General features: G+C 38.7%; 1 protein-coding gene across 1 annotated transcript in view; it reads left to right on the top strand.

Annotated features, from left to right (window-relative positions):
* Window positions 1-12,728, top strand: part of HFM1 (helicase for meiosis 1) — a 116,901-nt gene that overhangs the window by 66,581 nt on the left and 37,592 nt on the right. Inside the window, exon 29 of the mRNA XM_007936041.2 lies at window positions 19-162. Coding sequence (XP_007934232.1) covers window positions 19-162 — 144 coding nt within the window. The remainder of the gene's footprint in view (window positions 1-18; window positions 163-12,728) is intronic.

The following is a 12,728-nucleotide window of genomic DNA, read 5'->3' as shown; positions in this document are numbered from 1 at the left end:
TTTTTTTTTTTTTCGTAGTAGGACTTGATATTCAGCAAAAATTTACAGTCTTTTACTTAGGACCCAAGAGGTTTGAAAATCAAGTAATTATGCAAAGAAAATCAGAAACGGAGATTTCCCATTCTAAACATTCAGATGGATCCGTAGCAGGACCCAATAAAGGTAAATAGCTATGTTAATTCCTATTTTTGCATTAAAGCAAAGATATAGCTAGAAGAAGTACCAATGTTATAGCACTGCTTCACTCAGATTGTTGATGCTCTGGAATTAGACATTTAGGTTCCATAACAATTGCATTAATAACATATATTAGGAATTCTTTTTAGAGTTAATATTTGTCAGATTGAGATAACATTTGGAGCACAAATTATTTGACTAGTCTTTTGATAAATATTTTCCCTTTGCCATACCTTTTTCAATCTTATGACCACTGTCATGGGGAGAGCAAGTGATGTACAAGAGACTATGGATTTGATAGGGCATACCAGTGTGACAAAGAATTTCTTAAAAAAATTTACTAAAAAACATTTACTATGAGAATTTTCAGACATACTCAAGAGTAGACAGAAGTACTTAAGCACATGAAAAGATGCCTATCATCATTAGTAAATAAACCAAAACCAAACTCACTGCTGTCAAGGTGGATCCAAATAACAGTGACCCCTCCTTGGATTTCCAAGGTTGTATCACTACAGAAGTAGATTGCCCAGCCTTCCTTCTGAGGAGTGGCTGGTGAGTTTGAACCGCCAGCCTTCTGCTTAACAGTCAAATGCCTTAGGCACTGTGCCACCAGAGCTCCCATAGGGAAATGCAAATGAAAATCACCATGATATATCACTTCGCACCCACTAAAAACAACAACAAAAAAAATCAAACCCACTGCCATCGAGTCAATTTCAGCTCATAGCAACCACATTGGGTTGCCAAGACTGTAAATCTTTATGGAAGTGAATTGCCTCATCTTTCTCCCATAGAGCCGCTGGTGAGTTTGAACCACTGACCTTTGGGTTAGCAGCCAAATGTTGCACACACTCAAAAAAAAAAAAAAACTCACTGCCACCGAGTTGATTCTGACTCATAGTGACCCCCTTTTGGGTTACCAAGGTGGTAAATCTTTACAGAAGTAGATTGCCCAATCTTCCTTCTGCAGAGTGGCTGGTGGGTTTGAACCGCCAACCTTCTGGTTAGCAGACAAATGTCACAGGCACTACACCACCAGAGCTCCTTGTTGCACCACTAGGATAGCTTTAATCAAAAAGGCAGACAATAATTAGTGTCTTGAGGATGTGGAGAAATATAACCCTCATACATTGTTAGTAAGAACGTAAAATGGTGTCTGCTTTGGAAAACACTTTGGTGGTTCCTTAAAAAGTTCAACATTGCCTTATGACCCAACAGTCCATCTCCTAGGTATATACCCAATAGAACTGAAAACACATGTTCATAAAAAGACTTGTACATGAATGTTTATAGCAGCATTGTCATAATAGCCAAAAAGAAGAAACAGCCCAATGTCCATCTACTGATGTAGGGATAAACAAAATGTGGTATATCCAAATAATATATTCAGCCATAAAAAAGAATAAAGTACTGATATATGCTATCACCCACTACTTGTCTGTCAGTTTTTTATACTATGTGTTGCTGTGATGCTGGAAGCTGTGCTGCTGGCATTTTAAATGCCAACAGGGTCACCCATGGCAGACAGGTTTCAGTGGAGCTTCAAGACAAGACTAAGACTTGTCTTGAAGAAATACAGCTGAAATGTTCCTTAGAAGTGAGGGCAGTGAGACTTTGTTTCTCATACTTTGGTCATGTTGTCAGGAGGGACCAGTCCCTGGACAAGGACATCATTCAAGGTAAGGTAGAAGGTCAGCAAAAAAGAAGAAGACCCTCAAAGAAATGGATTGACTCAGTGGCTGCAACAGTGGGCTCAAGCATAACAATATGACTGTGAGGATGGCAGAGGACCGGGCACTGTTTCATTCTGCTGTACCTGAGGTTGCTGAGTCAGAATCAACTCTATGGCACCTAACAACAACAACAACATATGATACAACATGGGTGAACTTTGAAAACATTGTGCCAAGTGATAGAAGCCAGTCACAAAAGTCCAGATATTGTATGATTCCATGTATTGCATGATTCAAAATCATTTTCCAAACCTTACTATACACATAGATCTCACAGATAATTTCCAACAAAAATGTCTAGGATAGGCAAATCCTCAAAGAAAGGAAATAGATTAGTAGTTGTCAAGGGCTGAAGGCACTTGAGGAGTGACTGCTAATATGTATGGGGTTTCTTTTTGGGGTGTTGACAATGTTCTGGAATACATGGAGTTGCCATGAGTCAGACCTAGGTTTGTTTTTTGTCTGTCTGTCTGGTTTTTGATGGTTGTACAACCTTGTGAATATACAAAAAAAAAACTTCCACTGAACTGTACACTTTGGAAGAGTGAATTTTATGGTATAAATTAGACTTAATAAAATAAAATCAGTTGTATTACTGTTGTTGTTGTTATGTGCCATCAAGTCGGACCTGACTCATAGCGACCCCTCCGTGGGTTTCTGAGGCAGTATCACTACGGAAGTAGATTGCCCCATCTTCCTTCCGAGGAGTGGCTTGTGGGTTTGAGCCGCCAGCCTTCTGGTTAGCAGTCAAGTGCCTTAGGCACTAAGCTACCAGAGCTCCTAATTGTATTACTACATACCTACAAATATGTTGTTGTTGTTATGTGTTGTCGAGTCGGCCTCGACTCATAGCGACCCTGCCTTGGGTTTCAAGGTGGTATAATTTTTGAAATACCACTTAAAACAGCATCAGAAACCTCAAATACCTAGCAACGCAGTTAACAAAAAATGTTCAAGACCACTATGTGAAAACTAAAAATCTTTATTAAGAGGAAATTAAGGAAATACATCAATTAATGGAGTGATACCTCATTTTCAAAAAATTAATAAGATGTTAGTTCTTCCCAATTTAATTAATGTTTAGATTCAGTGGAATCCTAATCCCAGCAGGGTTTTGTTTTTGTTTTGTTTGTTTTCTAAAACAAGCTGATTCTAAAATGCACATGAAAACTCAGAAGACCAACAATAGCCAAGGCAAACAAAGAAGAAAAACAGATGTAGACAACTTACTTTACTAGATATCATGACCTGTTATAAAACAATAGATATTAAGATGCGTAATGCAGACATATATTTAATCCTCTATAGCTGCTATGGGAGCTCTGGTAGCATAGTGCCCAAGGCACTTGACTGCTAACCAGAAGGCTGGTGGTTCAAACCCAGCAGCCACTCCTCGGAAGGAAGATGGGACAATCTACTTCCATAGTGATACTTCCTCAGAACCCAAGGAGGGGTCACTATGCGTTGGGTCCGACTCGTCGGTACGTAACAACATAACATAGCTGCTATAATAGACATACAACAAATGGGTGGCTTAACAAACATGAATTTATTCTTTTACAGTTTAGGAGGCTAGAGGTCCGAATTCAGAGTGCTGGCTCTAGGGACTGGGTAAAGGCCCCTTGACCTTGGGCTTCAGCTCTGTGTCTTATTCCAGGCCCACTGGACCTAGAGGCATCTCCTAACTCAGACAGCTGCTGGCTGCTAAGGCTGATGAACCCAAGGTCAGCAGGAAAATTGGCACAGACCCAAGATTAGCAGACAAAATGGCAAGCCACTAGTTCAAGTCCAAGAATAGTCTCAAGATAAGTAGGCAACATGGCAGGCCAAATGCAGGATCCAGATGTGCCAAAAAGCTAGAAACCTTCCTCAAAGCTTCTCCTTATATATACTGGAAGCAGGCCACACTCCAAAGGCAACCACTTAGCTGCTCACAGCAGATTTCATCTGGAGGTGATTATAATCTCAACATGGGGAATAACTACATCCAGCTGCTAAGCTACTCAAAGACACAGCCTAGCCAGGTTGACACACAACCTTAACTACCACAGCGTAAGAATAGGTATACTGACCAACGGAATAAATTAGAGTTGAGAAAAGAATCTGTCTACCTATTGATTTATGACAAAGGTGGCAGTGCCACCGTAGAGAAAGGATGATCTTTTCAATAATTGGTACTAGGTCAATTGAATGACCTGGTCATTCAATGTCTATTATTGAAAAAATTTGTCTTGACTGCATCTCATTCTGTATACAAACTTACATCCAAATAGATAGCTGATTTAAATGTGAAAGGAAAAAATGAAACTTTTAGAGGAAAACATAGGTCTTCATGACTTGGAATAGGTAGATATCTTAGATATGACACAAAAAGTACTAACTATAAAAACATGATAAATTTGACTATATAAAAATTAAGAACTCTTTTGTTCAAAGGACATCATTAAGAGAGTGAAGAGCAATCTACAGAATAAGAAAAATTTGCAATACATATATCTGACAAATAACTATTATTATATATTATATGTAAAGAAACTTGTATGTCTATAAGAAAAATACAACTTATTAGAAAAATGGGCAAAAGATTGAACAGACACTTCAAAATAGAGGATATCCAAACTTTAAGAACATAAGAAATGGCGTTCGACTGCATTAGATATCAAGGAAATGCAAATTAATCTACATTGAAATACTACTATATAATGAGATACTACTATACACCTATCAAAAGTACTGAAATAGAAAATAAAATACCAAATATTGATAAGATGTGTAACAACCAGTACTCTTATTCATTAATGATACAAATAAATTTGTACAACTACATTGGAAAGATAACAGTATCTAAAGCTTAACATATCCTATGATCTAGCATTTCCTTCCTTAGATATATATATATATACAGTGATGTTCACCAAAAGATGTATTTTAGAATGTTCAAGTACTACCATCATATCAGCCCCAAACTGAAAACCAACCCAGTGTTCATCAGCAGTTCAGTGAATGAATAAATTGTAGTATTTTGATTGGTCCAGTGCAATTCTATTGAAGTTGGCAAATTTTTTCTTAAAGGGTAAGATAGTAAGTATTTTAGGCGTATAGGACATACAGTCTTCTTGTAACTATGCAACTCTGTCTTCAAAAATGCAGAGCAGAAAGCAGCCATAGACACTATGTAAATAAATAGATGTGGCTGTGTTCCAGTAAAACATTATTTACAAAAATAGGTTATTAGCCCATGGACCAGTTTGTCAACTCTTACTATATAGCAATGAAACTGAATGACCTACAACTACATACAACAATATGAATTAATCTCACAAAAATAATGTTAAATGAAAGAAGCCAGACCCAAAAGGGTAATACTGTATGATTGCATCTATAGGAATTAACAAACAAGCGATATTATGCTGATAAAAGTCAGCATAAGAGTTACCTTTGATAGAGAGTTACCATTGACTGAGAGCATAACTGTGGTTTCTGAAGGTGTGCTAATGCTCTAATCATGTTAAGTGCTGGTTACATAGTGTGTTCAGTAAGTGAGAATTCTTTAAGCTATATTCTTATTATATGTACATTTCAGTATTTATATACTCAAAAAGTTCAACAAACTGAAGCAAAGGATTTGAGTTAGAAATATGCATTATGATCCTGGCTCCCCGGCATGTGTGGGTGGACTCAGACCTTTCAGTTAGAAGCCAAGCATGTTAACCATTTACACTACCTAGGAACTCCCAGATGCATATGCCCCAAGAATCTGCATTTTAACAAGTCCTCTATGTGATATTCACGATAGTAATCCTCAAACCAACTTTGAAAAAATATATATCTTTACAAACTTATCTGATAATTTCCTTAAAGTTCTAAAAGTGAAATTGTCATTTTAACAATGGTGCTAACCAAGAGGTAAACAGTTTGAACCTACCAGCCACTCCATGAGAGAAAGATGTTGACAGTCTGCTTCTATAAAGATTTACACCCTTGGAAACTGTATGGGGCAGTTCTGCTCTGTCAGGGTCTCTATTAATTAGAACTGACTCATGGCAATAGGTTTGTTTCTTTTGTTGTTGTTGTTTGGTATCTAGTGCAGCATTTCAACATTCTACCTCATTTGTAATTATATTGTTGGTAAAAAAAAATTGGCTCATGAAGGTAGATATATGCTCTGAAGTAGAAAGTATATTTGAGGCAGAAATGAACAGGTAAATCTGTTTGCTCAAGAACCACCAGCATCAACCTCCCAGATGTCTGTGGGATGCAGAAGTCCTCCTCAAGTAACTGCAATCAATATGTGTTAATTATCACTGGTGATTGAAATGCAAAAGTTGGAAACAAAGAAGAATCACCGGCAGTTGGAAAATACAGCCTTGGTGATAGAAATGATGCTGGAGATCACATGATAGAATTTTGCAAGACCAACGACTTATTCATTGCAAATACCTTTTTCAAAAACACAAACAGCAGCTATACACGTAGACTTCACCAGAGTACAGAGGAGTCAGATTGACTAGATCTGTAGCAAGAGGCAATGGAGAAGCTCAATATCTTCAGCCAAAACAAGGCCTGGAGCTGACTGTGGAACAGACCATCAACTGCTCATATGCAAGTTTAAGTTGCAGCTGAAGACATTTAAAAGAAGTCCATGAGAACCAAAATATGACCTTGATTATATCCCTCCTGCATTTGTTGTTGTTGTTGTTATGTACCATCGAGTCGGACCTGACTCATAGTGACCCCTCCTTGGGTTTCTGAGGCAGTATCACTACGGAAGTAGATTGCCCCATCTTCCTTCCGAGGAGTGGCTGGTGGGCTTGAACTGCCAGCCTTCTGGTTAGCAGTCAAGTCTAAATAATAGATTTGATGCATTGAGCACCAATGACAGGAAACCAGAGGAGCTGTGGGATGACATCAAGAACACTATCTATGAAGAAAGCAGAAGGTCATTAAAAAGACAGAAAAGGAAGAAAATACCAAAATGGATGTCAGAAGAGACTCTGAAACTTGCCCTTGAATGGAGAGTAGCTAAAGCAGATGGAAGAATCGACAGGACAAAAGAGCTGAACAGAAGATTTCAAAGAGCAGCTCAAGCAGACAAAGTCAATTATTATAATGAAATGTGCAAAGACCAAAAGGGAAGAACACACACAGCATTTCTCAAGCTAAAAGAACTGAGGAAAAAGCTTAAGCCTCGAGTTGCAATACTGAAAGAGTCTATGGGCAAAATACTGAATGATGCAAGGAAACATCAAAAGAAGATGGAAGCAATTACACAAAGTCCCTGTGCCAAAAAGAATTGGTCAATATTCATCCATTTCAGGAGGTGACATATGATCAAGAACCAGTGGTACTGAAGGAAGAAGTCGCAGCTGCACTAAGGGAATTGGCGAAGAACAAGGCTCCAGGAATTGACGGAATACCCATTGAGATGTTTCAACAAATGGATGCCCCACTGGAGGCACTCACTTGGCTATGCCAAGAGATTTGGAAGACAGCTACCTGGCCAACTGACTGGAAGAGATCCATATTTGTACCCATTCCAAAGAAAGGTGATCCCACAGAATGTGGAAATTACTGAACAATATCATTAATATCACATGCAAGTAAAATCTTACTGAAGATAATTGAAAAATGGTTGCAGCAGTATATTGATAGAGAACTTCCAGAAATACAAGCTGGATTCAGGAGGGGTTGTGGAGCAAGGGATATCATAGTGGATGTCAGATGGATCTTGGCTCAAGCAAAGAATGCCAGAAAGATGTTTGCTTGTGTTTCATTGACTATGCAAAGGCATTCAATTGTGTGGATCATAACAAATTTTGGATAACATTGAGAAGAATGGGAATTGCAGAACATTAATTATACTCATGAGTAACCTGTACATAGATCAGGAATCTGTCGTTTGAACAGAACCAGGGACTATGCATGGTTTAAAATCAGGAAGGGAATGCGTCAGGGTTGTTTCACCCTACTTATTCAATTTGTATGCTAAGCAAATAATCCGAGAAGCTGGACTGTATGAAGAAGAATGTGGTATCAAGATTGGAGGAAGGTTCATTAACAACCTGAGATATGCAGATAACACAACTTTGCTTGCTGAAAGTAAGAATGACTTGGTGCACTTACTGATGAATATTCAAGACTACAGTCTGCAGTATGAATTACACCTTAATATAAAGAAAGCAAAAAAATCCTCACAACTGGACCTATAAGCAGCATTACAATAAGTGGAAAAAAGATTGAAGTTGTCAAAGACGTCATATTACTTGGTTCTACAATCAGCACCAGTGGAAGCAGCAGTCAAGACATCAAAAGAGGTACTGCATTGGGCAAATCTGCTGCAGAAGACCTCTTTCAGGTGCTGAAGAGCAAAGATATCTCCTTGAAGACTAAGGTGCACCTAACCCAAGCCATGGTATTTTCAATGGCCTCAGGCATGTGAGAGCTGGACAGTGACCAAGGAAGACCAAAGAAGAGTTGATGCTTTTGAATTATGGTGTTGGTGAAGAATTCTGAAAGTACTGTCAACTGCTAAAAGAACTAACAAATCTGTCCTGGAAGAAGTGCAGCTGGAATGGTCCTTGGAAGCGAGAATGGCGAGACTTCCTCTCACCTACTTTGGTCATGTTGTCAGAAGGGACCATTCTCTGCAGAAGGATATCATGCTTTGTAAAGTGGAGGGTCAATGAAAGAGGGGAAGGCCCTCAACAAGCTGGACTGACGTGGTGGCTGCAGTGATGGGCTCAGGTATATTAGGGATCATGAGGCTGGCACAAGACTGGGCAGTGTTTTGTTCTGTTGTACATAAGGTCGCCGTGCGTCTTAGATGACTCGATGTCACATAACAATAACAGCAAGTAACTGGTTGGCTCTTCCACAAGAGCCTGGCAATGAAAAGACTTGAAAAAGGGTGGAGAGAAAACACTGAGTGAGAATGAGTTCAACACCTTGTCTGGAGAAGTTGATTCCTGAGATGGGGAGGGTGATTGCTACTGCTCTAGTACTTACTAGTTGTTGTGATCTTTGGAAATTACAATTTCTCTGAGCTTTATTTCCTAAATCTATAAAATGAGGATAATAGTATTTCTTAGCAGCATTCAACAGCACTGATCACACATTTTCTTTTTAATCTGTCATTAAGAGGAATACTTACTTAAATAATGGTGTTAATAAGCAAATGAAAAATTTTTCTATGATACTACTCTTCCTTGACTTGCCTTCTTTCTCAAAGACTACTTTTATTCATAGTCTTTTTTTCTTACCTTCCTTTCTTTTCCTAACTTCTAAATGTTGGAGTTATCTAGGACTTAGCTACAGGCCTCCTTCTTTTTGGTCTCCATTATTTACATAGGGTATCTTATCCATTCCTATGGCTTTCAGTGTCATTTATATGCAGATGAGCCCTAATTTATAGCCCTTGCTCAGACTTCTCTAATCCTCAAACTTGTATATATCAAGAGGTCTACTGATCATCATTTTGATGCTTCTTAGGCCAGTAAAATTCAACATATCCACATCTGAACTTGTGCTTTCTTCTCCCTTTCTTTCTCCATCCACCATCTCTTGTACCTATAAAACCAAACTTACTGCCATTGAGTCAATTCTGACTCATAGCGATCCCCACTATATCTCCCCCCAATCTTCATTTCAGTTAGTGATACTGTCATTTGTCCATCTCCAAATTACTCAAGCCAGTAACCCAGGAGTCATGCTTTTTTTTTTTTCATGTTACTTTTTTTATTTTGTTTTTATTTTAAGAGCTTGTTTTACATTCAACGTTATGTGTATATTTAGTTTCACTCCCCATTTACCATGTCCAGCCCTAACCCAATCTCCTTCCCTCCTTATCCTGTAACCCTCCCTCTGTGCCCCTCATATTTATGCACTCCTGTTTTCCTGCATTTCTTCAGTGTGAATGTTGGTCCTCTGGTGCCCCGTGATCTATTGCTCTAAGGGATGTATTACTATGGAGTATGTAGGTGTGCCATCCTGAGTTGAGTGGTCTGCGTGTACATCTTGTTAACTATTAGGCTGAGAGCCAACCCCTGGGGGGTGTTTTATTCCAGGCACAGAATGTATTCCAGGGCCATAGTATTGGGAGTCTCACCAGATTTCATCTGACCAGAAATTCTGGTCATTATTGAGTTTTTGGATTTTTTTCCACGTTTTTCTTCCCACTGTATCCAGGATCTGCAGATTTGATCCTTTCCTGAATGGTTGGCATTGGTAGCCAGGCACCATCTAGTTCTTCTGGTCTCAAGGGCCATCGTGTCCTATGGCTGATTGCTTCCAAATGCCCATTAGCTGCATCTTAGATGGCCGCTTGAAAGCTTTTAAGACCCCAGTCGCTATTCATCAATGTAGGATGCGGAACAAGGCTTTTATGTATTTTGTTGTGCCAATTGAGTCTGGTGCCCCCCAGTACTATGGTCCTGAGATGGTAGATCAATTGAATCTCTTTCCCATAGTGTCTGTGTGTCTGTGAGGGTTTACTCTGTGTCTGTCTTCTATTGTTTCTGTAAGAATTGCATGTATTTTGTATCACTGGTGTCTGTGCAAGATTAGCGTTAGCTGAATCTATCCTTGGTCTAGAGTATACTTTTGTTCATTGACCCCCATCTGATCCTCTCAGGTGTTTATGTTTTTATCTGTAGCCTGGTGTTTGGTGTTAATGATAATGCTCACCCCATACACAAAAACAAACTCAAGCTGGATTAAAGACTTAAATGTAAAACCCAAAACTATAACATTCATCAAAGATAAAATAGGGACAAATCTGGGAGTCCTAATTTATGGCATAAATAGACTATCAAGCATAACCCAGAATGTGCAGGAGGTAGAAGAGAAGCTAGATGACTGGGACCTTTTAAAAATTGAATTCTTATGCACATCAAAAGACTTTATCAAAAGGGTAAAAAGAGAACCTACAGATTGGGAGAAAATATTTGCCTATGACATATCTGATAAAAGACTTATCTCCAAAATCTATAGAAAACTTGAACATCTCAACACCAAAAAGACAAATAACCCAATTCACAAATGGGCCACAAAGACTTGAACAGACATGTCACCAAAGAAGATATACAAGCAGCTAGCAAATACATGAGAAATTGCTCATGATCATTAATCATTAGAGAGATGCAAATCAAAACATCTCACCCAGCAATAATAGCAGAGTTCAACAGGTCAGAAAATAACAAATGCTGGCGAGGTTGCGGAGAGATTGGAACTCTTGTGCACTGCTGATGGGATTGTAAAATGGTACAACCATTGTGGCAAACGGTATGATGTTTCCTTAAAAAACTGAAAAAAGAAGTACCATTTGACCCAGCAATTCCATTACTAGGAATATATCCTAAAGAAGTGAGAGAGAGAGCGCACGAACAGACATATGTAACACCTATGTTCATCGCAGCACAATTCACTATAGCAAAGAGATGGAAACAATCTAAATTCCCATCAACAGATGAGTGTATAACCAAATTATGGTACATGCACACAACGGAATACTATGCTACATTAAAGAACAATGAGGGATACGCAAATCATCTCACAACGTGGATGAACTTGGAGGACATTATGCTGAGTGAAATAAGTCAATCGCAGAAGGACTAGTACTGTATGAGCCCATTACTATAAAAAGACAAAGAAGGGTTTGCTTGGGAAAGGGAACTCACTTAGTAGGTTACCGGGATGGAGAGAGTAGGGAAGGGATTAATTTTGGGCTAGTTGGGGCCCACACACTGATGTGGTTAAGGAGGGATTTACGGAAGGATCTCTGACCACCATGATAACATTAGGAAATGGGAGGACACCAAATTGTGCACGTAAGAGATAGATGACAGATGCTAATACCAACCAATGTGTCCACAATACTGCATTACCATTAACACTAAACACCAGGCTACAGGAGCCATTCTTAATTACTACTTTTCCTTTACCTCATGTCCAGTATGTCAGCATTCTGTCTCAAGAATATGTCTTCAAAGTGATACATTGTAAGCCCTCAATAAGTATATGTTGAATGAAGTTGGAGAAATATGTACTTAAACGGTTCTGTTAATAAGTAAATGAAAGAATATATATGAAAATACTTCGTAAACTAATAACATTGATTTCTACATATTACCATTGTTAATGTTATACCATCTTTTTTCTTTGAGAGGATTATTTTCTATTTTCCTGTTTTTTCATTCCTGAAGAAAATGAAATCTCATGGTGTATGTGTTTGTGTATGGAGGGGTAAGTAAGGTGTCTTGAAGGAACAAAGGAAGAAGAGTTTGTCTAGTTTTCAATGTCTCATTGTCTCTTGGAACTGTCTCTCTATCACAAAAGTAAGCCGCAGTTATCTTATCTATACTAAATTTTCCTCAACATCCATTCTGGCCACTATTTTCCTGATTGCAAAATAATCAGGAACCAGGATGACCACCTTTCTTTCAGTCCCAAGTTCAAATTCCAGAAAAGACAAAATACCTCAGTTTAAGAAAGGCAATGTGGAATTTGCTGTTGTTATGTGCCGTTGAGTTGATTCTGACCCACAGCAACCCTGTAGGACAGAGTAGAACTGCCACATAGGGTTTGCTAGGCTGTAATTCATACAGAATCCATTGCTAGGTCTTTTTTCCTGTGAATTGGCCTGTGGGTTCAAATCACCAACCTTAAGTGCAGCAAGCACTTAATCATTACCCCGGGGCTTATTAATTTGGAATTAGGACTGCACTAAGATAATGAATATAGGAGTTCTGGTAGCATAGTGGCTAAAGCACTTGACTGCTAACCAGAAGGCTGGTGGTTCAAACCCACCAGCCACTCCTC

Source organism: Orycteropus afer, unplaced genomic scaffold (genome assembly GCF_000298275.1).
Source record: "Orycteropus afer afer isolate SDZICR_OR568_19922 unplaced genomic scaffold, OryAfe1.0 scaffold00033, whole genome shotgun sequence".
Taxonomy (NCBI): domain Eukaryota; kingdom Metazoa; phylum Chordata; class Mammalia; order Tubulidentata; family Orycteropodidae; genus Orycteropus; species Orycteropus afer.
The sequence above is the reverse complement of the archived record's forward strand: the minus strand, read 5'-3'. Positions and strand labels throughout refer to the sequence as shown.